The sequence below is a fragment of the Bos mutus genome, chromosome 18 (genome assembly GCF_027580195.1).
Source record: "Bos mutus isolate GX-2022 chromosome 18, NWIPB_WYAK_1.1, whole genome shotgun sequence".
Lineage (NCBI taxonomy): Eukaryota > Metazoa > Chordata > Mammalia > Artiodactyla > Bovidae > Bos > Bos mutus.
Window position 1 is genome coordinate 19140651 of NC_091634.1, and position 27519 is coordinate 19168169.

Here is a 27519-nt window from a genome sequence, read left to right on the forward strand (position 1 = left end):
ACTGGGCCCTGGGGGATCCTGCGCTCCCCCCGCGCCCTCGAAAAGTGGCGTCGGGTCTGGTCACTGTCCCCGAGGCATGCGCTCAGGAGCCTCAGTTACACCCACGCGCTGCATTTACGCCCACGGTTCCAGAAAAGAGGCTGAATCCCCAACCTGGGTCTCGCTGCGAGACGCCCCTGCGCCCCTGGGCTGAGGCTGCAACCGCGCCCAGATTAAGCCCCTGAGGCTGGGAGGGGGACAAGTGAAGAGCCTAGGGGCTTGAGCTCGCAGCTCCGCCAGCTTCGCCAAGGGCTAGTGCTGCGCGCTGCCAGTCCGGAGTCGGGGCGGGGCCGGGGGCGTGGTCTCTACGGGCCGCGCCAGGTCTGGAGGGCTCCAGGCCAGGCCTCAGGCGGGGCTGGAGGTGGGGGTGGCCGCGAAGGCGGGGCGGGGGCGGAGCCGGGCGCCTTCGGGGACCAGCGCGCTGCTGAGCTTCAGTCAGTTCTGCGCTCCTGTGCCGCCAGTATGACTGACGCGCTGCTGCCCGCGGCCCCCCAGCCGCTGGAGAAAGAGGGCAACTGCTACTTTCGGAAGGTGGGCGGCTGTGAGCGGGTGGGGAGTCCGCGAGCTCCAGATCTTTTTCCTTCCAGGCTGTGGAAGGGGCTGCAGAGCGCGAGGCCGGGGTGGAGCAGGCCGGAAGCGGGAGGGGGCGCACTGGCCTGGGGCGCTCTCGGAGGAGGCTCGCGGTGAGGGGTGCGGCGGCGGTGCACCCGGCGGCCAAGAGCAGGTGACTTCCGGGGCTGGGAGTAAGGGGACGTCCGGGCCGCCCCGCGCAGGTGCCGGCGGAGGACTGGGCCAGGAGGGGCTCTCGGAGTCGCCCCCGCCGGCCGTCCCGCGCGCTTGGGGAAGGGACGGTTCCTCGAGCGCTGGCACCGTTGGCGTCGCGGCGCGTGGCGACGCGAGCCCAGCTTCCACCCGAGCGCTTGGCCGTGGCGCGTGGAAGGGGAGCCGCTCAGGAGGGTTGGCGTCCCCTCTTTGCCTCCAGAATGCTTCCAGTGTAAGCCTCTTGGACTTTTTAGTGGGCGGGAGGAGATTCGGGCTTCTCTGCGCGTGGCAGACCTGAGGGCAGCGGTCTCCCACCCTTTCCACTTTACGCTAAAGCGGATTTACCCGATTGCTGTGGAGACCTGCGGCGAGTGCGGCTCCTCGGGAGCTTGGTGGCCTCTCTCCCTGAAGTTAACAGTTCGTAGCTCAGCCCCTCAAAAGAGGCCCAACCCACGAAGTGGGGTCTCTGGGATGCCGGCAGGTGGCACGGCCTGGACTACAAAGATGTTTTTGAATCCGAAGTCACGGGGACACCTTCCATCATTCCTTGTCTGTCCCAGCGAGTCTAAAAATAGCCTTTGGGGCTTGGCCAGGCGGGACTGGGTGGGTTGAGAAGTTGTGTTTTTTTTTAATAACTTCTATGACCCAAGGCAAAGGGCGTAATTATAAACAGGGCAGTGAAACTGTTTCCCTAATTGTTCCAAGCCTAATGATCGAGCCAGTGAAAACGCTCTGGGCGGCTTCCTCCTTCTCCCTTGACTCTGCCTCGGGGCATTTTTTGCTCTCTGGTGAGCAGCAGTGTCTCTCTGGGGATGAGCAGGAGAAGATTCTGGGGACTGGTGAAGACTGAGTTGGAAAAATTCTTTTTAGTTAAATTGCTTTTAGCATTAAAAAAAAAAAGAAGTAATTTTAAGGTGTATTTAAGTGAAAAGATGTCATCATGGAATTACAGGATTAAAACTTCTAATTATGTGTGGCATTTGGGACAGAGGATCCACAGGCAGTGGAGTTACTGAAGGAGGCCAGGCCAGGGAATCCTGAGATCTTAGCCCTAGGGCCTCAGACCCTGACTGCCACCCTACTCCCCTCCACACCGCCCCCCCCCCGCCACCCTAGAATTACAGTGTAGCCTCCAGCCAGTGGCTTCCCGCTTCTGAGACTTCATTTCCTCCCCAAATTGTTTGTCTTCTGAACAGGTGGATGTCTGGACCATCTGGGGGAAATGACAGAGGTTAGGGACAGAAGAGATGGTGAACACCTGCCAGTGTTATGTTCCTTGGTCTTCCAGAACAGGTTTTCCTGGGGAGGATATGTATAGGACAGGGTGGAAGGCCAGGGAGCTGTGAACGGATGCAAAGCTTGAGTGTTTTTCAGGTGAGGTTTCTCCAATGGTAGATAAGAGGATCATGGGTGCGAAATACAATGAATCACTGATTTGCAATTAGAAACATCTCTTCTGAAAATGAGACCTTGTAATGATCATTGTGTTACATCATACTAGTCCAAAGAATGTTCCTAGTACAAGGTTAATAAAAGGCATCGATTGGGAACCTTCCCTGAACAAATGCTCCTTGAACGGCAGGTAGACGTTCTGCAGGTGAAGGAGGGGAGGAAGAGCCTTTCAGGTAGAGGGAACACTGGTGAAGGCACTGGACTGTGAACACTTGTGAGTGAGCCCTCAGGGGTGTGGAGGTGTAACGGGGAACCAGGCCTTTCAGGGGTCACGCACCCTGGATGCAGGGAAAGGGAACCTGGGGACCTATCAAAGTGCTTCATTCAGGACCAGACGTGTGAGATCTGTGTCACAGAAAGACCACTTTGAAAGCTGAGAGATCAGTAGGTGAGCGGTGGGGGAGAGGCCAGGGTGGAGCCAGGCAGGGAATGTGGAGAGTTAATCCTCATTGTCTCTGTCCTACTCTGATAGGGACTACTGATGACTTTTCAGTAACTTAAAGTACTAGGTAAACACATCCTCACCACCTATCCTTTCCACCAGCTTGTATCCCTAAGTCAAACCTGGCATCCAGACTGGAGGCAGGGATCCCGCTGGGGGCTGTGGAATGAAGAGGGCTTGAGCAAAGGCAGTCAGCAGGGATCGGAAGAACGAATGGACCGGATATGGTGGGAAAGGTGCTGCTCAGCGGAGTCCAGAATGTCTGCCTTCAGTGTCTGGGGGGATGGTCGGGGGCCTCACTGAGCTGGGGTCACCAGCAAGCTGAGGTAGGGGCAGTGGACTTGAGGCCCCCAAGAGTTATCCGAGTAGTGGTCCTTGTGGGGAGTCCACTCAGTGGACCCAGCAGCCACTGGGTACTTGGGCTGGAGTTGCAGCTTTGAGGTGCCCCAACGAGGAATGTGGTGGGATATTGTGAAAAAGGACCCAGTATAGAAGAGAATAATACCTTCACTTAAGGGACAGGCAGAGAGATGGTAAACAAGCCTAGAGGGTGACAGTGTCAAGGCAGCTCAGAGATCTTTCTAGTAGAGGGATGAGGGTGACAAGTCAGAAGAGCCCTGGAAAATCCTGGATGTAGTCCTTTAGGGGAGTGGCCCCAAACTGTTTTGGCACCAGGGACTGGTTTCGTGGAAGATAATTTTTCCACGGACAGGTCCGGGGGTGGGCGTGGGAGGGGGTCCAGGGGGCAGGGCATAGAGATGTTTTGGGGATGATTTCATTTATTGTGCACTTTATTTCTATTATTATTACATCAGCTTCACCTCAGATCATCAGGCATTAGATCTCAGAGATTGGGGACCCCCTGCTTTAGGGGGTTCTGGGTAAATGAGTAGGTGGAGAATTGGGGGCAAAAGTCAGTGTTGGGGAGTACAGAGGGGGAAGAAGCGCAGACAAAATAGTTGCTGGAGGGGTATGGGAGAGAGAAGAAGGCACGTTTGTTTAGAATGAGGAGGGAGGTCTAGAGACTTTTGAAAGCTGAGAGTAAAGACATTGGGATGGGGTGATGTGTGAAGATTCGAGGGAGAGAGAGACAATAGCTGTGGGAGGTCCCAGCAGGTGAGGACTGGAAACAGCTGGGACACATACTGAGTGGATGAGTCAACTGGGGGCAGGGAGTGAGGCCCCTGAGACTGGGGTGTTCAGGGCAGGCCCCCCGGTCCTGACTTTGGGGATTTTATGCACACTTACCGGATCAAATTAGTTTCCGGTCAAGTCAGACTTCTTCATTCGTATTCTGTTTATCCTACCTTCCCTCTCTTCCCTCCTTTTTTTTTTTTTTTTTTAATTATTTATGGAACTCCCCTGGTGGTCCAGTAGTTAAGACTCTGTGCTTCCAACACAGGGAGTATAGGTTCGATCCCTGGTTGGGGGATGAATATCCTATATGCCTTGTGGCACAGCCAAAATTAAAAAATAAAAATCATTTGTTTATTTGGCTGCACCATTTCTTAGTTGTTTTATATGGAATCTAGTTCCCTGACCAGGGATCCAGCCTGGACCCCCGGCACTGGGGGCCCGGGGTCTTAGCCACTGGACCACCAGGGAAGTCCCTGTACTTTTCTTGAACGTGCCATTCTATTCTGTTCATTCAAAAAGCATTTATTGTGTGGCAGCAAGCTGTGAGCCTGATGGCTCTCAGGTTTTGGGGTACACTTGACCCTGACTCATTGTGGCTCCTGTGGAAGTTCATGAGTGAGTGAAAGTCGCTCAGTCGTGTCCGACTCTTTGCGACCCCATGGACTATGTAGTCCATGGAATTCTCCAGGCCAGAATACTGGAGTGGGTAGCCTTTCCTTTTGGGGGCCTCATTTCCTGGGATAGCTCAGGCCATGTCTGACTAGACAATTAGCCTCTTTTGCTATAGTTCAGAGAGCAGGAAGTGGGGGGTGGGAGTACATGGTCCATATTCAGAGCTGAATTGTATAACGTGTACACAAAATGAAGATTAATTGCCCGAAAGTCCTCTCTGCCTGCTGGTCCTAGACCCTGAATGTATGAGACAATCCTTGCAGAGAGGGAGGCCCTCTGGCAAGTCAAGGTCTTCCTGGGGTTGTGCGGGATGTGGCTATACAAAGCTGAGGACTCGGATTCAGTTTGGCCCCAGGTCAGACATGGACACCCCCAGCACAGACCCTGACCCCCTGGGTGAGCAACCTGGGTGGGTGGGTGGGTGGGAGTGTCTCTGAATTAAGAACATACAGAAAGTACTGAATACTTTCTGGATTGTCACATGTTACAGTATGTTTCTCTCTTCTCTGGTTTCTCATTGTTTTTTTCTTTTCTTTTTTTAAACTAATATGTTTAAATAGAGGTACAGTTCTATACAAATAATTAGTACATTACTTTCTTAAAAGAAGGACCCGTGGAAATGGAGTTTCTTTTTCCCAGACAGATCTCTATGCTCAGCCTAACGTGTCTTGGAAGAATGTGTGTTTTGGCCTGGAGTTAACGCAGAGTAATACATGTTACCAAGACACTGTATCCTGAGAGCTGGCCCTGTCTCTGGGGCTCTCTGAGGCCCGTAATCCTAAAACTCACAGGAAGATCTGTTCTTGGCCAAGAGAAAACCAGCTGGAGAAGAATCAAAGATGTTTCCCTAGGCTGTTGAAAAGACCTAAATGAAAGGGCTTAGCAGTATATGGAAGAAGAGAGTTGGTACAAAGTACAGCATTGTGAGACCTTATCTCTGCCTCTCCGTCCTCTGGGAACACTAATGGCCTGAAATGAATTTAGCTCCATTGTTTTTACCCAAGAGCTGGAGGAGAAGTTGTTTCTTATTCACAGAAGCCTCCATTCTGGACAGGGCTCCAGGGTTCATTGTGCCCTGGGTTATGGGCCCTGTTTACTCTGGATTTCCTTGAGGATCCAGCAGAGAAGGAAGGAGAATTTTTTTTTTTGATCCAGTGGCTCCTCTTAGGTCTTCCTCTGCACCATTCATCTTAGTGAAGTATAATTTCCTGTTAGACACATGTATGCTTTATCTGTCCGCATCTGCGTAGGGGAACATGTGCTGGGGAGCCCAGGCTGGGTCATGGGGTTCATCTACTCCATCTTTACTGAAGGGTGATGATATCTCTCCAGGTGTTTGAACCTACCCTTGGAGCTTTTAATCCTTCCCCCAGTGGGGGTGGGGGAAGGAGGAGGTGTAAATGTTTGTGATGCTATCTGCTCCCCACCCCCCACCCACCACCCCACCATGGTCTGAGCCAGATCCTAGAGGCCAGGCTGGATCCAGGCTGAATATGGCCTTAGTGAGGGTCTGACCAGCGTCACTGGTGCACACCAGCAGCCCAGGGGGCGTGGTTGACCAACATCTCCTCACCTTTCATTAAGGCCAGGAGGGGGTCCCCTGGCAGAAGCAGGATTTTAGGTGACTCAGAGGAGAGTCAGCACCATAAGCTGTAACACTGTAAAAGTCTCTTGCTTCCTGGGGCTATTTGGACAGATTCCAAGCCGCCACCTGATGATACAGAGCATTGGCTTTAGCCTGATCACCACTTCCTCCTTTGGCCCAGGTACTGGAGTCTCATGACGCAAAGGCTACCTTGGAGGTGGCCATAAAGGACAGCAGAACCGCAGGTGCAGCGCAGCTCAGCCAGACGCAGCATCAGACTGAGCGTCCGCAGAGCAGGCAGCAACGGTTGCCAGCCGGGGGCGAGCTCTCCTGCCTGCAGCACCAGGAACAGGAAGAGATGCAGGTCCCCCTGGCCTTGCTAGTCAGAACATTTTTTTGCCTTAGAACATTCCGTTTCTGTTGGATTCTAAGAAGAGAAAAGGACAGGGGATCAAAAACTGCCACTTCAGAAGTAGTTTCTTTTTCTCCAGTATTACTGTATTAGAAACATAACAGGAATTCCCTGGTGATTCAGTGGTTAGAACTTTTTGCTTTCACTACTGAGAGAAGCCAGGTTAGATCCCTGGCCCTTGAACTAGGATCCTATATGGCAATGGACAAAAACAAGCAACAAAAAAAGCAACAAATTGTTTTGAAGAAAGGTAATTACAGGAGTGTACAAAATACGCACATACCAGCCCCGGTCTAGATAAGAACTGTAAACTAATAATGAGTATATCCTGTGTGTGTGTTAGTCACTCAGTCGTGTCTGACCTCATGGACTGTAGCCCGCCAGGCTTCTTTGGTCCATGAAATTCTCCAGGCAAGAATACTGACGTGGGTAGCCTTTCCCTTCTCCAGGCGATCTTTCCGACCCAGAGATCCAACCCATGTCTCCTGCATTTCAGGTAGATTCTTTACCATCTAAGCCATCAGGGAATACATCCTACCAGTTGAAATAAATGGGTCATTAGTTGGGTCTGAAAATATATTTGACTCACAGAAATTGTTGTGATCACGAATCTTTGTAGAGTGGCACACACTTTGTACCCACACAATAGGTGTCTATAGATTTGTAGAAGTGACTGAATAATCTCATTCAGGATTATAGCTACTTTTCGGTTCATACTGTGGCCCCTAACCCCGTGCGGATGGATGGGGATGCTGGAGGGAGGCACCCGGCAGAGATCGTGGAAGGGCAGGAGGCCTCTTTACAAGTGCCAAGTTCACGTTTTAATTTTTATGGACGTGGAAGAGGTAGATTCTGTTCATCCAAACTGCCCTGAATCTCCAGTGTGGTGAAAAGTTAAATCAGATGTATTTTTTGTGTATTGTAGGGTATCGCATGCTATTTCTGTGCTTGCTGGTTGTCAGTTTCTGGCTAACTTATAAACAAACAATTGTGCTTTCCAGAGCTTGGTGGTTGAGTGAGGGATTGCGTAATCCTAGGAAGGAGTGAGAAAGTGAGAAAGGCAGAGAAAATAACTTCACGCACTAGAGAGGCAGCCAAAAGCACCCCGTCTTCCACGCCCTGTGTGAGGGTCTCTAATCAGGAGACCCTGCATGGTCACCCTTCACTCAGTCTCACTCCTGACCTGGAAACCCCAAGTTCACACTGTGCCCTCAATTTGCTGAAAACATATCTGCATGTGTGAGTTTTATCTTTGGCTGTGTGGAAGAAGGGCCTCACTGGTTCTCTGGGGGTGGGGGGAGCCAGGTGCCAGGCACTGCCTAGAGCAAGTCCCCACCCTCCCTCCACCCCTGCCCCCCCAACTTTGGGGAGGAAAGATTCCTCCAATGCCTCTGTGTCTGCCTTCCCAGTGACCTGGCCTGTCTGCCTTTTCATTGTCGGTGTCTGCATGTGTAGGTTGAATAGCCTTTCCTTTCTTCCAAATCCACTGCCTCTGGTGTTTGCCTAGGTCCTGCTCTTTTGTGTGTGTGTGTGTTTTTACTTTTTTCTTTTCTGAGGGGTGGGGGAGCCACACCACACATTGTGCAGGATCTTAGTTCCCTGACCAGGAATCAAACCTATGTCCCCTGTAGTGGAAGTAGAGTCCTAACCACTGGACTGCAAGGAAGGCCCTAGATCCCACTCTTTTGTTTTGTTTGGTTTTGGTTATGCTGGGTCTTCTTTGCTGTGCGCAGGTTTTCTCTAGCTGCAGAGAATGGGGGCTACTCTTCGTTGCAGTGCAGTCTTCTCATTGTGGTAGCTTCTCTTGTTGCTGAGCACAGGTTTCAGTAGTTGTGACCCATGGGCTTTAGTTGCCCGCGGCATGTGGAATCTTCCTGGACCAGGGATTGAACTGGTGTCCTCTGCATTGCTAGGCAGATTCCTTGCCACTATACCACTAGGGAAGTCCCCTAGATCCTGCTCTTAAATACTTGTTTCCCAGCCAAACAACGTGATTGTTCACAGAGGACATGTGCATGTATATTAACAAATAGAGTTTTTACTCTGGATGAACTTACTCTGGTTAGGACTTTTTCTTAGCTGTGGTTACCAGGAAATCTATTCCCAAATGGTTTAGGCAAATAACCACACTATGTATGGTTGTTGTCGTTCAGTCACTCAGTTGTGTCCAACTCTTTGCAACCCTGTGGACTGCAGCACACCAGGCTTCTATGTCCTTCACCATCTCTTGGAGTTTGCTCAAACTCATGTTCAGTGAGTCAGTGATGCCATCCAACCATCTCGTCCTCTGTCATCTCCTTCTCCTGCCTTCAATCTTTCCCAGCATCAGGGTCTTTTCCAGTGAGTCAACTCTTCACATTAGGTGGCCAGAATGTTGGAGCTTCAGCTTCAACATCTGTCCTTCCTATGAATATTCAGGGTTAATTTCCGTTAGGATTAATTTCCTTCTCTGCTAGCTCAGCTGGTAAAGAATCTGCCTGCAATGCAGGAGACCCTGGTTTGATCCCTGGGCTGGAAAGATCCCCTGGAGATGAAATGGCTACCTGCTCCAGTATTCTGGCATGGAGAATTCCATAGACTGTATAGTCCATGGGGTCACAAACAGTCGGACATGACTGAGCGACTTTCACTTTCACTTTCCTTTAGGACTGATTGGTTTGATCTGGTATGGTACATTCTTACAATGGAATTCTACTCAGCAATTAAAAGGAGCAAACCACTCATAAGTACAATATGGATGAATCCCAAAGCAATCTATTGAGCAAAATAAGTCAGACACAAAAGAATATATACTATATAATTCCACTTATACAAAGTTCTAAAACATGCAAAAGTCTAGGATGATAGAAACCAGAGTCTTGGTTGCCTTGGGGATGACAAGAATTGTCTATATTCTGATTCGAATAGTGGTTATACAAGTGTGTGTGTGTGTGTGTGTGTGTGTGTGTGTGTAGATATATATATATACACATATGTATATGTATATATGTATGTATATGTGTGTGTGTGTGTATTTTTGTCCAAACTTATTGAGCTATGTACTTTAAAATCTGTGTATTTTATTATGTGTAAATTGTACCTTAACTTTTATTATTTTTAATTTTATTTATTTTGGCTATGTTAGGCTTTTCTCTATTAGAGTGAGTGGGGGCTACTCTCTAGTTGCAGTGTGCAGGCTTCTTATTGCGGTGGCTTGTCTTGTTGGGGAGCACAGGCTCTAGAATGCAGGCTTGGTAATTGGGGTGCACAGGCTTAGTTGCTCTGTGGCATGTGGAATCTTCCCGGATCAGGGATCAAACCCATGTCTTCTGCATTGTCGGGTGGATTCTTTACCACTGAGCCACCAGGAAAGCCCTCACTTTTTAAAAAATGGTGTAGGCAAGAAAGGGAATGCATTTGACTCCTGGAACTAAGAAGTCCTGAGGAATGGCTTCAGGCCAGGCTTGATCTAGGGCTCAAATGCCACCCAAGACTCAATTCCTCAGTTCTGCTCCCCCAGGTTAGCTCCGTTTTGGGGAAGACACTCCCCAGCCCTGGTAACTTGGCTGCAGCTGCCCAGTCTCAGCATCTTCCTAGATTCAGGGCTGATGGGGGAAAAGGAAGGCCCCTCCCTGGTGGGCTCTGGTTATCCTATGTCAAGTGGTCAGTTTGAATAAGACCTGAGGTGAGTTTGGTTTTCCAGTTGGCCAGGCATGAGACAGATGTCCTTCCCCTTGGAAAGGAGGTGTGGGCGCATGAGTTTACCAGCCTGACTATTATGGGCTACAAGGTGGGAGAGTGGGAATTGGGTCACTGTGGCCAAAGGGTATGTGTGTGTGATGTCAGGCAACCCTCAGCTGGGAACCATGAGAGGGAAGCCTGGGAATTGGTAGGTGAGCTGTCCCCAGATCCCCACACATTCCTGCTGCTCAGGCTCAACTCAAGAGTGGCAGAAAGGACGTGGGCTTAAAGTCTCTCTCCCATCCTTACTGTGTCCAGCATGGTTTTTTAAAAAATATTTATTTCATGCAAACTCTTGGTTGGGGCAGGTGGGATCTAGTTCCCCGATCAGAGATCAAACCCACGTCCTCTGCATTGGGAGCATGAAGTCTTAACTAACCCCTGGACCACCAGGGAAGTCCCCTGCCTTTAACATCTTGAGTAGCTCACTCACCTTCCAAGCTTTAGAATCGTGGGGTCCAAGATGCTGTACCAGAGCCCACGTGGGCTGTCCAACGTATGGGAGACCCCAGTAAGCTAGTGAGAAAGCTGAACTTTCACTCCATACTTGCTTTTCTCGGGTGTGGGCAGTTGGACTATCCTTCCGTGTGTTGAGACGAACGCCCTTGCCCAAGCCTTAGTCCGGTCAGGAAACTGACAGACTCTATATAGTGGACAGACTCAGGTTCACTGAGTCTTATAGACAGTGATCCTAGAGGCCAGGGCAGTTCATTTGCTCCCCCCACCCAGTCTTCAGTTCCCAGGCCAGGCCAGTCTGATGGGTGCTGCCTAGGTCCTGGGCACAAGCCCGCAGTCCAGTTTGGAGCAGTGCTTCCTCCTGTTGGGATCCAATGAAGAACTGAGGCGTGACTGTGGGTCCCCACTAGCAGAGAGCCCCTGTGGCAGCAGCCCGTAGACAGCAAGCAGCCTCTGTGATTCCAGGGCGTCTTTCTGACAGTCTCAACCCAGATTCATCTCTCAGGGCTCTGGGTAGTTTCCAAATAGCCCTGTGGGCGTGTCTGGTGTTTCCACCAGGCCCAGCATTCCTACCTGTCAGTAAGAAGTAATGTGATTTGGGGTCCAGTCACTCAATCAGATCTAATCCTAAGCATTCCTATGTCTTATCTGGAAACTTGACCCCACATCTGTGGGCTGGTTAGGGCGTAGCCATTCCAGGCCTGCCAGACCCTGGGTGAGGTATGGGAGCAGGAAAAAGTTCTTATCCTTGAGCTGGAATGGCTGCTTATCAGCTCTGGGAATGTCCATAAAGGAATTAGTTATTAAGGCTTCTCTGTAAAATAGAACACAGCCTTGGTGAACCATGTAATTTTAAGTCAGATCAAGCCACCCCTTCATAGTAATTTTGGGAAATAGAAACGAAAGAGGCCTGCAATTATTTTAGCCCTGTAATATTGTTAGCTTAATATTAAAGACATTTTCACCTTAGGTCTGATTTTCTGATTTTTATTTTCAATCAGGAGTCATTTAATGGTGTGAAAGATGTTAATTTTAAGACTATTCCAGGTCAGATTGTGACTGTCTGTGTAATTTGAATTTGGGAAGCTGCGTGGGGGGCAGGTGGGGGTGGCCACCTGCTACCTTGTTGTCGTCTAGTTGTTGAGTCGTGTCCAACTCTTTGCGACCCCATGGACTGTAGCTCCCTAGGCTCTTCTGTCAGTGGGATTTCCCAAGCAAGAATACTGGAGTGGGTTGCCATTTCCTTCTCCAGGGGATCTTCCCAACCCAGGAATTGAACCTGCGTCTCTTGCACTGGCAGGCAGATTCTTTACCACTGTGCCACCTGCTGTGATGGGAGAATGAGAAATCTTTGTGGAAGGAGACATGTAACAACTCCTTTCTGACTCAGTAGTCCAAAGGTGGCTAATATGGGAATCCCTGAGAAGCCTGGGGCTGCAGATAACCCATTTCTTCCTTCTTGGGGTCAAGGCCATGGGTGTGGCTTGGGCAGAGGTGTGGGAGGCTAGGTATGTGCAGGGCTGCAGTGACAGTGACCAAGCGGTGACGCAGAGAGAAAGGGCAGTCATCTCGCCAAATACTGCCCACCAGCCACTCCCAGGGTGTGAACATAAGCCCTGTCAGTGGGCAGAGCTCAAAGATATGCTTTAGAAAGGAACCTTCACTTAGATCTCTGGGCTTCTATTATTAACTGCTGGAGTGGGAAGAACACTATTAGATTAAAAGGAAACTTTTTGAATCACTTTGCTGTACACCTGAAACTAACACTATATGGTAAATCAACTATAATCTACCAAACAAAAGAGGGGAATTCCTTGCCAGTCCAGTGTTGAGGAGGTGGCTTCTCACTGGGGTGGCCCAGGTTTGATCCCTGATGGGGAACTATGAGCCCCAAAGCTGCTCAGACCAAAAAAAAAAAAAGAAACATTTTTTTCTGATATTAAACTTTTCACAGTGAAACATTGATTATAATCTAGGGACTTTCCTGTTGGTCCAATGGTTCAGACTCTGTGCTCCCAATACAGGAGGCATGGGTGGATCCCTGGTCAGGGAACTAAGATCCTGCATGCTGCACAGTGAGGCCAAGAAAGAGAGAGCAACTGGAGGCTGGATTTGGCACATGGATCTTAAAAAAAAGGGGGAAACTTTTTTCCTGATATTGAACTTTGCACAGTGAAACATTGATTGTGAACTAAATACCCCAGGAAATAATGGACAGGGAACACAGACAATTCTCCAGAAAAAAACAATTTAACTGATCAATAATATAAGAAAAAAGTTGTTTACCTTCACTAATAACAAATGCAAATTGGGAGAATAGGATACCTATTTTTCATATATCAATTTGGCAAAGATTAACGATACATATCAACTCAACAATAAAAGACAACTTGGTTTAAAAATAGGCAAGAAACCTGAATTGCTCTTTCTCCAAAGATATACAAATGGCCAATGAGCACATGAAAAGATGTTCAGCATCGTTAGCCATTAGGGAAGTGCAAAGCAAAACCACAGGGAGATACCACACATCCTAGGTTGGCTATAATAAAAAAGTGAAACAAGATCAGGAAAAAGTATTGAGGAGGATAAGGGTAAATTGGAGTCCTCATCTACTGCTGGTGGGAATGTAAGATATTGTAGCCACTTTGGAAAAGAGTTTGACCTCAAATGGTTAAACGTAGAATTAACCATATGATGTATGACTGTGGCATAGGAGAATTAACCATGTGACATAAGAGAAGGGAGTGACAGAGGATGAGATGGTTCAATAGCATCACCGACTCAATGGACATGACTTTGAGCAAACTCCAGGAGATAGTGAAGGACAGGGAAGCCTGGCGTGCCGCAGTCCGTGGAGTTGCAAAGAGTCGGGCATGACTTAGACTGAACAGCAACAACCACCATATGACACAATAGTTCCACTCTTAGATCTATAGCCGAGAGCAAGGAAGACATTCATTCACGTAGAAACTTACACGGAAGTAAGCAGCCCTATTCATAAGAGCCCAATGTCCTTTAACTGATGAATGGATAATGAATGTGCATATCGACAGGAGTGTTAGGGACAAAAAGAAGGGAAGTACTGATACATGCTGCACTGTGGATAAACCTTAAGCTAAGTGAAAGAAGCCCATTGCAACAGACATTCCATTATATGGAATGTCCAGGTTAAGCAAGTCTGTACAGATAGAAAGTAGGTTCGTGGTTGCCTCAGGCTAGTGGGGAACCTTCAGTTGTGGCATGTGACATCTAGTTCCTCAGCCAGGGACTGAACTCATGCCCCTTGCAGGAGAAGCCTGGAGTCCCAAATGCTGGACTGCCAGGGAAATCCTGAGTCTTAATGTTCTGAGAGGCCAACGCTGGCCATGGCATTGCATACATGCTGTTCCTGGGGGGAGGAGTGTGCTTTGTATGATCCTTCATACATAAGGAGGCCTGCACATGGATTCCTCTCAACTCTCTTTTTCCCAGTGATCTGGCTATGTGTTCTTATTGAACCTCTGTCATAAATGTCAGCTGTGAGCGCAACTGTATGTTGAGTCCTGCGAAACTCCAGTCATGTGGCTGGTCTGGAGCACTCCTGACACAGCCACTAGTGTGGAAAGTAACAATATGCATATAAAATAGGTGGGCAGGGGCTTTCCCGGTGGTCCAGTGGTTAAGATTCCATGCTCCCCATGCAGGAGGCCAGGGTTCAATCCCTGGTCAGGGAACTTGATCCCTCATGCCGAAACTAAGAGTTCGAATGCTGCAACTAAAGGTCCCACATGGTGCAATGAAGGTCAAAGATCCTGCATGCCGAAGAGAAGACTTGGTACAGCCAAATAAATAAATAAACATTAAAAAAAAATCTTAACTTCTTAAAAAAAATTGAGTAGGAAAGAAATTCCTACTCCAAAGTCAGTTCACAGTGCCTGTTTTGGCATTGTGTTATGGTGAATGACTTTTATTTTCTTTTTTACACTTTTTGGCATTTCATATATTTTCCATGTTTATGTTACTTTTATTTTCAGAAAAGATGAGTATTTAAAAAAATTTTTTTCTGTTGTGTTTGACATTTGTCATCATTTTTAGAGTGGCTGACCTTTAAAGGGGCTTCTCTTGTTTTCTTTCCCTTAGGGTTGCAATCCCCTTGCACAGACTGGCCGGAGCAAACTACAGAATCAGAGGGCTGCCTTGAACCAGCAGATCTTGAAAGCCATGCGGATGAGAACAGGAGCTGAGAACCTTCTGAAGTAAGTGTCTGCTGGCTCCACCACCTCAACTGGGAGCCCGGCCTCTCCTAAGGCCTATCCATCTATTTCCTAAACTCCCCGACCTGCCAGACTTCCTCTCAGCTCTTGATTTTAGCTTTGAGCCTCCTCCTTATTTCTGGCACCTGGAACAGGCCCTGTCTCACCTAGAGGTTGGTTGTGTCAAAGACATGTATTTTACGCAGCCTGTCTGTGTGGTGGGGGTGGGAGGACAATGGGGGGAGGTCCAGTTATCCTATGCTTGTTTGTTTTTTCCACTTTCTTGGGACCCGTCTGTTTTCTTATGCCTGATCTACAGTCACTTCTTGCTGAATATTTGTTGAATGTATAAAGAAAAGGCAGAGAGAAAGAAAGGAATAGGAACCTTTCTGTTGCCAGCATTCATCTCTATAACGAGAGGGCCCTCCTAGGCCTGGGGCTCTTGGGACACTCATTATTATGCTCTGGTGGTAACATAGTTAACTTCTCAAGCATAGAACTCAGTGAAGCCTTACCTGTAGACTTTCTTCTGCAGAGTTCTGGGGGTAGCTCTTGCCAACCCCATGCCACCTTGTGCACTGTGTACGAGAGGCAGGCACTGTGTGTGCTACCAGCTTACTCAGACAGATGCCTCCTAGAGCCCCAGAAAGAGATGGGGAGTGTTTGCTGGGACCTGGAACCTGGAAAGCTGGCAGGATATGGCTAATGGCTGTTTTCAGTGAGTGAAGTTCACTCTTGGAGGCCTTAAGGAGCCCAGGATGCTTGGAGGCTGCTGGGCAAAGCCAGATACATCAAACCAGGTGTTGGTAAAAAAGCTACAAGACTCGTGGTCACAAATATGTTTGAGGAGTATGGTCCACTCTTCCTTATGGGCCGCTTACCTGAGCACTCAGTGAAGAGAGGTGGAGGGTTTCTCACCATCAACTTGGAGTAAATTCATTAAAAAAACTTTTTTTTCAATTTTATTGCAATTGAATTGCTATACAATGTTGTGTTAATTTCTGCTGTACAGAAAAGTGAATCAACCATACATATACACATATCCCCGCTTTTTGGAGTGTCCTTCCCATTTGGGTCACTGCAGAACATTGAGTAGCCTTCTCTGTGTTATATAACCTATACAGTAGGTTGTTATTAATTATCTCTTTTATATATAGTATCAGTAGTGTATATAGGTCAATCCCAATATCCCATCTCATCCCACCCTCCTCCTTAAATTCATTTCTGAATCAATCTGTTCCTTAGGAAAGATCTCTGAGGTATGAAGTAGGAGAAAAGAAAAACGCAGGACAGCATGCCCTGCGTATACATTTTAACGGATGAAGAAAACGCTGTTAGGGGCTCTTGGGAGCTAGGCAGTGTAGAGGTGACTCCTACTTGTCACATTATACTTTCAGTGTTTGAATGTCCTTTTCCAAAGTGTATGGATTACGTTTATGCATTTTTATTCTGAGATATCCAGAAGAATTGTGAGAGGCCCAGAAGAATAACGTAAGTGACCCATTGCCCCTGGGTCAGAACGACAGTGCTGACCTGTGCTGGTTTCGTGACTCATGGACTAGCAGACAATGCAAGTCCTGGCTGGCCAAGTGTCTGGAACCTCTTCTCCAGCTACTTCCGCAACAGGACGGAAGGGAGATTGTTCCTGGAGGAGACTGGGGAAAATGCTGTAACATGTCAGCTTTTGAAATATCTGACCATGTCCCTGTCCCCAGAGAAGTCTGGACCTGGGAGTTGTCAGGTCCACTATGCAGCGGACCTCATCAGCCAGGGCAGCTCAAGAGAGCCCCCCGATTTTGGGAGGACTTACCGTGTGCTGAGCTTGACATGCTGAGGGCCCCACTGGTGTGTTTTGTAGCCTTGGGTTTTGGGTGACACCTTGCCAGGCCAGCAGTGTGGTTGAGGGGGGTGCGTGGGGAGCCCTGACCCTGTGCCTGTCTGTTCACCCAACGAATGGATTTGTTGAGCACCTGTTAAGTGGCAGGCAGTGCCTGAAATGCGAAGGGATAAGGCTGTGAGCAATTCAGACAAGGCCCTGCTTTCCTGATGCTTAATCTCTCTTGGGGGAAGCTTAATACACAAGCAAACAAATCCGCTCACGTCAGGAGGTGATGTTTTCCAGGGCGCCAATGAGAGGGAAGTGTGACAGAGGCTGACACAGCGTGGTGTGGCCTTGGAGACCGAACGTGGTCAGGGAGGCCCTTTTTGGCCAGGGCACTTGGCGTTGCTAAGGTGGGGACTAGGGTGGTTTTGTCTGTCTTGCTCTGTGAATGACACCAGCAAACAGCCTCTCTGAAGCTCGTTGTCAAGTCCGGTGTTGAGCTGGCAGGGGTGGGGGTGGGGTGCAGGTGGTTAATGATTCTTGCAGTGACCTAAAAGTTCAAAGTGCTCCTCTCTGGAGAATGTTGTTGGAGGAAACCCTAAAGGTATTTATTAATCTGACTTAACCGGCACCAACCGTTTCCCAAAAACAAATAGGGTGTTTAGCCAAGCACAGCTCTGGCCCGTGGGTGTCCCTGGCTGGCCAATTAGGGGGCTGTCCCTGCCAGCAAAGGGTAGTCAGAAAGTGGGCCCTGCTGTCCTGTCTGTCTGTTTTCAGGTTTCCAAATGCCCTGCCACAGCCTCCCGATGAAGGTAGAGCAGATGGAATGTTTGGGGGAGGTTGTGTTTGGGAAACTGACCCTCAAATGCAGAAACGGGAGGGACCCGGTCCTTATGGGCATCAGTAAGGGACCTTTGAGGCTGGGCGGGTGTTGTGAGGAGCCAGGTTTTGTAGGCTGCGAGCAATTCAGGTGAGACCCTGCTTTCTTGATGCTTAATGTCTCGTGGGGAAGACCGACTCTGATCCATATCGGCCGAGTCCATGAGCTTCCTGGAATTTAATTCGGAAAATATCAGGTATTTTAAACGTGCCTTTTCAGGCTAAGCAAGGACAATATCCTCTGTCTTTTCCTAGCTCCTTTCCCTCCCTTGAGAAAAAGCTGGGGTAGCCATGTGATGATGTTTCTCAAAAACAGATGGTCTTTGTGAAACCCAAAGCCAAGTTGTCACACAGCTCAATTTTAACTAACTGGTTCTTTGAACAAGGGCAGTCATTTAACATCTTGGGCTTTAGGTTCCCTTCTTGGGGCCAGGGGGGTCTGGGAAAGAGTGAAGGGACCAGTGCTGTGAGGCAGTAGGGAGTGGTAGGGACTGTGGTGAAGAGCAGGGCGTATGCTCTCTGGGTGGGAGGGATGGGGCAACTCCAGTGTGGCCCATATGGAGGGCAAGGGCTAGGGTTGCCAGATCTTCAGTTTTGCTTGTTTTTTTTTTTTTTTTTTCAGGAAAAGCCAGAGATCTGACTCCCCTTCTCCCCACCCTCCTACCCCCTACCTTTTTAAAATCTTCTGATAATTGAATTTTAAAATACTGGCAGCTAGTTCAAGGGGGAGGAAAACACCCAGAGAGTCAAATAAGCAAGTCCCATGGACCTCCAGTTTGTGACTTCTGAACCAGAGGGTGATGAAGTCCTGGGACACGGGTGCCCTGGGGTACGTTGGTCTGTATGAGCGTGATTTGAGGTTCATGACTGCTCACACTATCAGTTCTGAGGGGGGCTGATGTCTGGGCAGGGAGATGTATGAGCCAAGGCCTTGGGGGGCATCTGCCTTCCTGCATTGAGAGGTGGGCTGGGAGCAGACGTCCTCCCAGACCCGCTGATCTGCTGCCTTAGCCGAGTGGCCACACCAGAGCACTGGGCAGTGCTTATTCCAGTCTCCCTGAATCCCTGGTAGAGCAGGATTTGGGGTCAGATGGATTAAGGCCACACAGCTCCAATAAAGTCTCTGAAGCTGGTACAAGCCTGTATTGCCTGTCAACAAGCCTGTTCCTAGAGGGACATTTTACTAAAAGACTTGGAAGAAAAATATTACACTAAAATAAACGGACATACGTGGGTCAGAATGCAAATTCACGTGCACCTTTAAGAGAAAACATGGGGATTTTAGAGAAATTTTGGACTTGGGGCAAAGAAGCCATATATCCCATGGGGCATCCTAATGGTGGAAAAGGTCTCAGAAACTGCCACTTGAGGGACGTGTATGGATGTGGTCAGTAGCCACAGGAAATCATTGAATGTGGCCTTCCTTTCCCTGTTCACACATGGTGGATTGATCACTCAGAGAGAGTAAGTGGGATACCTTTTAATTCTTTTGCAGCGTGTGTAGGCTCTTTATGAAATGCCCAAGGGAGTAGGGGCTTCCTTGGTGGCTCAGACAGTAAAGAATCCACCTGCAGTGTGGGAGACCCAGGTTCGATCCCTGGACCAGGAAGATCCCCTGGAGAAGGGAATGGCTACCTACTCCAGTTTTCTTGCCTGGAGAATTCCATGGACAGAGGAGCCAAAAAAAGAGTCAGACACAACTGAATAACTAACACTTTCACTGTCAAAGGAGTAGGCTTCTCCTTGGTGGTCCAGACCAGAAAGTAGACCCAGGGCAGGAAAGGGCTAAAACACCCTTCTGCCTCATCCTGGTTGGTCTCAGAAACTCTTGGCTGTAACTTCAGTTACCAGATAACAGGCATCTCAGAGGAGCAGTACACACAGGTGAAAGCTGAGAAACTCCATGTTCTTCCAAGAAGACCCTGGAGAGGATTCATTTTCACCCAGAAAGGCAGCCCAGGTACAGAACATCAGTGTTGAAGGGACCAGGGTTCTGGTTCTTCATTCCTGATTTGGGCCAGCTCCTCCCCCAGCCGGTGCACAGGGGAGCTGGCACACGTGTCATATTAAACGGGTGGCATCTTATAGAAGAAGCCCCCCCTCCACCAGTGAATCCATGAAAAATCCTGATCTGTATTAGGAACGGTACACACTATAGTGTTGGTTTCTGAATCAGTATAGTACCTTAAGGTCAGCATTGTGGAAACACACCCTGAGGGCCCCTCCTGGCCACCAGCTTTTTCCAGAGTGACCCATGATCCACATGAAGAGGCCCACATCCAAAGAGCAGCTCACTGATTTGTTGTAAATCCTAAACCTCAAGTTGTTGCCAAGTTGAAAAGAAGTGGCAGATCAGTATACTGAGGTGGGAAAAGCAAAGCGCCAGCATATTTGGAGGTTCTTCAGGTATTTGGTTGGAGGTCTTAGGGCCTATAGCGTCATATTTAAGTTGGACCCATTCTGTTGCTAAGAACCAGTCTCTTCCCCAACTCCCCCACCCCCCACACCATTGACTCTGAAGAGTAATCTTGACTCTGCCCTTTGTTCTTTCATAACCTGAAATTTGTGAAGCCTCTACCATGTGAAAAAAGGTTGCAGGAGAAATACAGAGAGATAGTAGGCAAAAAGGTCTTGTCCCTCCAGGAATTATAATTGTTTGTCTTGCCTCACTCTAAAATGTATTTGAAGGACTTCCCTGGTGGTCCAGTGGTTAAGAATCCCCCCTCCGATGCAGGAGATATGAGTTTGATTTCTGGTTGGGGAACTAAGATCCCACATGCTTCGGAGCAACAAAGTCCAAGCAAGTTGCAACTAGAGAGCCCATGAGCTCTAGAGCCCATGCGCTGCAACTAGAGAAAGCCTGCCTGCTACAATAAAGAGCCTGCGCAACCAAATAAAATAAAAATAATGAAAAATTTTTAAAAGATAATAAAAAATGAAATCAAATAAAATGTATTTGAGGCACCTTAATACACTTGATCCCCTAGAGAAGGAAATGGCAACCCACTCCAGTGTTCTTGTCTGGAGAATTCCACGTATAGAGGAGCCTGGTGAGCTGTAGTCCATGGGGTTGCAAAGAGTTGGACACAACTAAGTGACTAACACGCACACACACATACACACAACACACTTGTATCGCATGTAAGATTAACAGAATGATGAGGATGTGGGGGCAGGTGGAAGAAGAATAAAAGAGATTTAGTTGGAAGTAAGACTAGTACCCTCTACAAGGTCTTATATCCTCTGTTAGACGTGGGCCATGTTTTTCTCTGAGTTTTCTGGCAGGCAGTAAGAAGGGAATGTGATCTGGAACACATTTCATACCCATTATTCAAAATCAGATAATTTACTAAGAAGAAGCTGTTCCCAATACCAAGGACAGGGAGAATTTCCTCCTTTGTACCCTCGTGGATGTTATCAGCTAGTGAATCAGTCATGTTCTCAGTAACATCTCTATACTGCAGGTTTTACAAGGGGCAAGTTGTGACCCATGGGGTGTAATGAAATCAATTCAGTGGGTTGCTGTGGTATAATAAAAAGTGTTTGGTTTTTGTGCCTGGTTCCTGGCACAGAGCTCCTAAAACCCTTGGAATTACTTGCGTGACTTGTATGCTAATGAAATGACACCCAGTGGGGGTTGGGAGCCTTTGGGAGCTAGGGAGCTTGCTGTTTATCAGAAAGAGCAAGCCTGTTGAGCGGGTCGGAACTTTCAGCCTCTCCCCTGGACTTCTGGGAAAGAGAGGCTGGAGATTGAGTTTAATCACCAGTAGCCAACGATTTAGTCAATTATGCCCACGTAATGAAGTAATGAAACCTCCATTAAACTGCTAAGTGATGGGGAACTTGGAGGTTGGAGAACACATCAAGGATCAGGGAGGGAGACCTGCCCGGAGAGGGCATGGAGGCTCCGCACCCTCCTTGGCCTGTGGATCCTCTTCCACCTGGCTTTCCTGAGCTGTATTCTTTACCATAAACCACAGTAGGGACTTCCCTGGTGCTCCAGTGGTTAGGATTCTCACTGTATGCCCTGGGGGTTTGATCCCTGGTTGAGGAACTAAGATCCCATAGGCCTTGCATTGTGGCCAAACAAACAAAAAAAACCCACAGTAAATGTCAGGAAAAGGTTTTCTTGAATTTTGTGTGCCATTCCAGTGAATTGTTGAAGCTGAGAAAGGAGTTGTGGGAACCTCTGATCTGTAGCTGGCTGGTCAGAAATACAGGTGTCCTCCCCTCCCACCAACTTGGAACTGGTGCCTAAAGTGGGGCAGCCTTGTGGCACTGAGCCCAGAATCTGTGGGGTCTCTGCTAACTCTGGGAGTTGGTGACAGAATTGAATTGAATTGTTGGGCACCCAGCTGGTGTCAGAGAATCAGAATTGTAAAGTTTCAAACTTCATGATTTTTTAAAAAGTTATGAGAATTGCTGTGATCTCATGGCAAGCCTTCAAGATGGTGCAGAAGAAAGATAAGAAGCCTAAGAAGTCAACCTGGAAGTTTAATTTGGATCTTACTCATCCAGTAGAAGATGGAATTTTTGATTCTGGGTATTTTGAACAGTTATTGCGGGAGAAAGTTGAAGTGAATGGCAAGACTGGAAGTCTTGGGAATGTCATTCACATTGAATGCTTCAAGAATAAAATCATAGTCGTTTTTGAGAAACAGTTCTCTAAAAGATATTTGAAGTACCTTAGCAAGGAATAGTGAGAAGGCAATGGCACCCCACTCCAGTACTCTTGCCTGGAAAATCCCATGGACAGAGGAGCCTGGTGCACTGCAGTCCTTGGGGTCGCTAGGAGTCGGACACGACTGAGCGAGTTCACTTTCACGCATTGGAGAAGAAATGGCAACCCGCTCCAGTGTTTTTGCCTGGAGAATCCCAGGGACAGGGGAGCCTGGTGGCTGCAGTCTTTGGGGTCACACAGAGTCGGACACGACTGATGTGACTTAACGGCAGCAGCAGCAGCAGCAGCAAGGAATACCTGAAAAGGAACAATCTTCGTGATTGGGTTTGTGTGGTTGCATCAGACGAGGAGACTTACGAGCTTCCTTACTTCCAGATTAGTCAAGATGAAGATTAACCTGTTCCCATCCTGTCAGTTTGGTTTCATTGTACTGACAACCTCAGCTGGCATCATGGACCATGAAGAAGCAAGACGAAAACATACAGGAGGGAAAATCCTTGGATTCTTTTTCTAGGGATGTAATACATACAAACAAAATGCCTCAGAGGACCAAAAAAGAAAAAAAATTAATCTGAGTCTGAAGACTAGATGAAACCATCCTTTACAGGGCTTTGCTTGCTAATAAAACAAATTAAGCATACAAAAGAAACATCTTGAAATGGACCTTTGGCTTATCAGTGAATAAAAAACATTGTGTATGAACAAAACAGAAAAGTTATGAGAGTTGAATAGAATATATCGGAGAGTATCACATGTACAGCAGAGCCATGGCATATGGGATCTCAGTTCCCCAACCAGGGATGGAACCTGCGCCCCTGTAGCGGAAGCACAGAGTCTTAACCTCCAGCTTCCCCAGTGGCTCAGACGGTAGAGAGTCTGCCTGCAATGCAGGAGACCCTGGTTCAATCCCTGTCAGGAAGATCCCCTGGAGAAGGAAATGGCAACGCACTCCAGTATTCTCGCCTGCAAAAATCCCATGGACAGAGGAGCCTGGCAGGCTGCAGTCCATGGGATCCCGAAGAGTCAGACGCAACTGAGCCACTTAACCGCTGGAGTGCCGGGAAGTTTCCGAGACTTGTTTTTGGGGTAGGAGGTATATGTGTATGCGTGTAGTGTACTGTGATACAAAACTCATTTCTTACTGGTCATCATGTCCTTCTCCAAAAAAATTCCTAAACCAATGATGTTCACCAGCTGAGCTTCCAACATCTCATTTCCTGGCTGGGGAGCCCAGACTATGCATGAATGAAAACTTACTGGTCAGTGAAAGGGCACGTGCCATCCTATTTGCAGCCAGGTCATGACTGCTCTTTCTTTCTTTTCTTTTTAAAAAAATACGTATTTATTTGCCTGTGCTGGGTTTTAGTTACAGCACACTGGATCTTTGTTGTGGCATGCAGGTTCTTTAGCTGTGGCATGTGGGATCCTCAACCAGGGATCAAACCTGGGTGTTCTGTATTGGGAGCACAGAGTCTTAACCACTGGACCACTGGGGAATTCCCTATGACTGACTGCTCCTTTTGAGTGGGCGTAAGCTTGTTGGCTGGTCATGGAGAACAAGCTGAGGGAAGGGAGGTAGAGAGAGGGAGAGAGAAAGCGAAGGGAGTATAAAGACACCATGAAGAGAAACCGATGAACCCATCTATGTGCAGGGTGTGGAGAGTACCCGGGGGAGGTCTGACTCCAGGGGAAGTGGTTTAGTGCTTTGCTCTCTGGAGGAAAGGTGGACAGGTGGTGAACAAAGCAGGTCAGGGTCAGGTAGGTGGGTTTTCATCAGCTGAGGATGGGGAGGTGGTCAGTTACTGTTTCTGGCTGGCTGGAGCTCTTACTGGCGACCCTCAGGGGTCCTCATGTGTGACAGGAGGGCACTTCTGGCACTTGGCCTGAACCATGGCTGAAGACTTGCCAGGATGGTCCAAGGGAGTGTACTCAGCAAGGCCCGGCTTAGAGCTTGGTTGCCACTGCCACTGTTGTTTGGGCAGTGGTTCTGAATCTGTAGAAGGAGCTCGCACCTGGAAGACCTTTGAGTAGGTAGCAAAACCCCTCCTTTGGGAACTCGGGTAAAGTCTGTTCCTCCATCCAGCTTCACACTGTTCTGTTTAATGAATATAGTACATTTTGCTTATCCATTTGCTTGTTGCATATCTGGATTGTTTTCTACTTTTTGGCTGAGGAATAATGCTATTATAAACAGTCACATGCATGTCTTGGTTTGGACATATGTTTTCATTTCTCTTGTGTAGATTCTAGGAGTGTAATTACTTGGTTTTACAATAAGTTATGTTTTAACATTTTTCTAAGCTACCTCTCTGTTCTGCCCAGTGGTTGTGTCATTTACATTCAGCAATGTATGACGTATCTAGTTTCTCTGTACAGCCTCACTAATACTTGTTATTGTCTTTTCTTCTTTAATTATAGCCAGTCTGATAGTTTTGTATTGGTATCTTATTATGTCTTTAACATGCATTTTCCTATTGACTAAAGACACTGAGCATCTTTTCATGTGCTTATTAGCCATTTATAGAACTTCTTTAGTAAAATGTCTATTCAAATCTTTTGCCTATTTTATGAATTCAGTAAAGTTACAGGATACAAAATCAATATACAGAAATCAATTGCATTTCTATACACTAATGATGAACTATCAGCAAGATAAATTAAGAAAATATTCCTAACACTTATACACCATTGGTGGGTCTGTAAGTTGGTATAGCCACTGTGGAAAACAGTATTGAGATTCTTCAAAAACTTAAGACTAGAACTGCTATGGGACCCACCTACTCCACTTCTGGGTATTTATCTGAAGAATGCAAAACCTACTTTGAAAAGATACAAGCACCCCAGGTTCATTGCAGCATTATTTATAATAACCAGGGTATGGAAACAAACTAAGTGGCCATCAATGGATGGCTGGATAAAGAAAATGTGATACACGCAAACACACACACACACACAGAATATTATTTAGCCATAAAAAAGAATAAAGTCTTGCCATTTGCAACAACATGGATGGAAATTGAGGGCATTATGCTAAGTGAAATAAGTCAGAAAGACAAATAGTGTGTGATCTCACTTATATGTGGAATCAAAACAAAACAAAATAAACCCCCAGATCCTGTATACTGCAACCGAGAGTTCACATGTCAGGACTAAAGACTCCTCATGCTGCAACAAAGAAACAAAGACTGAAGATCCAGAGGGCTACAACTAAGACCCGGCACAGCCAAATAACTATATAAATGTATATATTTTAAAACCCAAGCTCATAGGTACAGAGAACTGATGGTGGTCGCCAGAGGTAGGGGTTGCAGGGCAGATGAAATGAGTACAGATTTCCAGTTGTAAAATAAGTCATGGGAATGTGATGTACAGCATGGTGACAACAGTTAATAATGCTGGATTGTATGTTTGAAAGGTGTCAAAAGAGTAAATCTTAGAAGTTCTCATCTTAGGAAAAGATTCTCTAACCCTAACCATGTATAATGACAGATGGCAAGTAGATTTATTATGGTGATCATTTTGAATCACTATATTGTACACTTAAAACTAATAGAATATTGTATGTCAGTTATAACTCAATTAAAAAAATATTTTGCCCATTAAAAAAGTTGAGTGATCTTTTAATTATTTAATTAACAGAACTCTTTACAGATTCTTGATCAGATACACAATTTGCAAATATTTTCTCCCAGTCCGTGGCTTTCTTCTTCTTTTTTCCCTGGTGGCTCAGAGGTTAAAGTGTCTGCCTGCAGTGCGGGAGACCGGGGTTCGATCCCTGGGTCAGGAAGATCCCCTGGAGAAGGAAATGGCAACCCACTCCAGTATTCTTGCCTGGAGAATCCCATGGACAGAGTCCATGGGGTCGCAAAGAGTCAGACATGACTGAGCAACTTCACTTCACTTCACTTCACTTCTGAAACACTGAAGTTTAAAATTTGACAACTCAAATTAATGTTTCTTCTTTTATGGATTTTTGTGCTTTTGGTGTGTAACTAAGACTACTTTGCCATCACTCCATGGCAAATAGATGGGGAAACAATGGAAATAGTGACAGACTTTATTTTCTTGGGCTTCAAAGTCACTGCAGATGGTGACTGCAGCCATGAAATTAAAAGACGCTCGCTCCTTGGAAGAAAAGCTATGACCAACCTAGACAGCATATTAAAAAGCAGAGATATTACTTTGCCGACACAGGTCTGTCTAGTCAAAGCTATGGTTTTTCCAGTAGTCATGTGTGGTTGTGAGAGTTGGACCATAAAGAAAGCTGAGCACTGAAGAATTGATGCTTTTGAACTGTAGTGTTGGAGAATACTCTTGACAGTCCTTTGGACTGCAAGGAGATCAAACCAGTCAATCCTAAAGGAAATTAATCCTGAATATTCATTGGAAGGACTGAAGCTGAAGGCTCCAATACTTTGACCACCTGATGTGAAGAACTGACTCATTAGAAAAAACCCTGATGCTGGGAAAAATTGAAGGCAGGAGAAGGGGATGAGAGAGGATGAGATAGTTGGATGGCGTCACTGACTCAATGGATATGAGTTTGAGCACGCTCCAGGAGATGGTAAAGGATAGGGAAACCTGGCGTGCTGCAGTCCATGGGGTAGCAAAGAGTTAGACACTGCTGAGCTACTGAACAATAACAAGAATACTTTGTCCAATTTGAGGTCACAAAGATTTCATTCTAGGAGTTTTACTGAGGTCTCTGATCCATTTTTTAAAACTTTACTTTTAATTGGAGGATAATTGCTTTACAATGTTGGTTTCTGTTGTACAACAACCTGAATCAGCTGTAAGTTTTTATATATCCCCTCCTTGGAGTCTCCCTTCCACCCCCAACCCCTGTCTGATCCAGTTTGACTTGATACCTGGTCTGGTGTAATGCTTAGATTGAGATTTATTTTTTGCACATTGTGCAGAAAAGAGTTATTGTCGCAGGCCTGAGAAGTCTATCTTTAGAAAGCCCTGCTTGCAAGGTTGGCACTTGGCTGGTGTGTGGAAATGTAGATTTCAGGAGAGTTCCCCTCATTCCTAGAACTGATAAGAGGAGCTCACTATACTTAAACTATTTCCACAAACCATGTGAAGTGAAGTGAAAATCGCTCAGTCGTGTCTGACTCTTTGCAACCCCATGGACTATACAGTCCATGGAATTCTCTAGGCCAGACTACTGGAGTGGGTAGCCTTTCCCTTTTCCAAGGGATCTTCCCAACCCAGGGATTGAACCC

At 47.3% G+C, this 27519-nt stretch overlaps 2 protein-coding genes across 3 annotated transcripts in view; both read left to right on the forward strand.

Moving 5' to 3' along the window:
- The first annotated feature begins 440 nt into the window (after window positions 1-440).
- The window catches only part of RHPN2 (rhophilin Rho GTPase binding protein 2), a 70785-nt gene continuing 43706 nt past the window's right edge, over window positions 441-27519 (forward strand). For both annotated transcript variants that reach the window (XM_005897760.2, XM_070388003.1), the window contains exons 1-2: window positions 441-570; window positions 14797-14912. In XM_005897760.2, coding sequence (XP_005897822.1) covers window positions 502-570; window positions 14797-14912 — 185 coding nt within the window. In that variant the 5' untranslated portion in view covers window positions 441-501. The remainder of the gene's footprint in view (window positions 571-14796; window positions 14913-27519) is intronic.
- Window positions 22059-22687, forward strand: LOC102287048 (ribosomal protein eL22-like). The gene is made up of 2 exons (XM_005897759.1): window positions 22059-22309; window positions 22579-22687. The coding sequence occupies exons 1-2, from the start codon at window positions 22059-22061 to the stop codon at window positions 22685-22687; spliced, it is 360 nt and encodes a 119-aa protein (XP_005897821.1).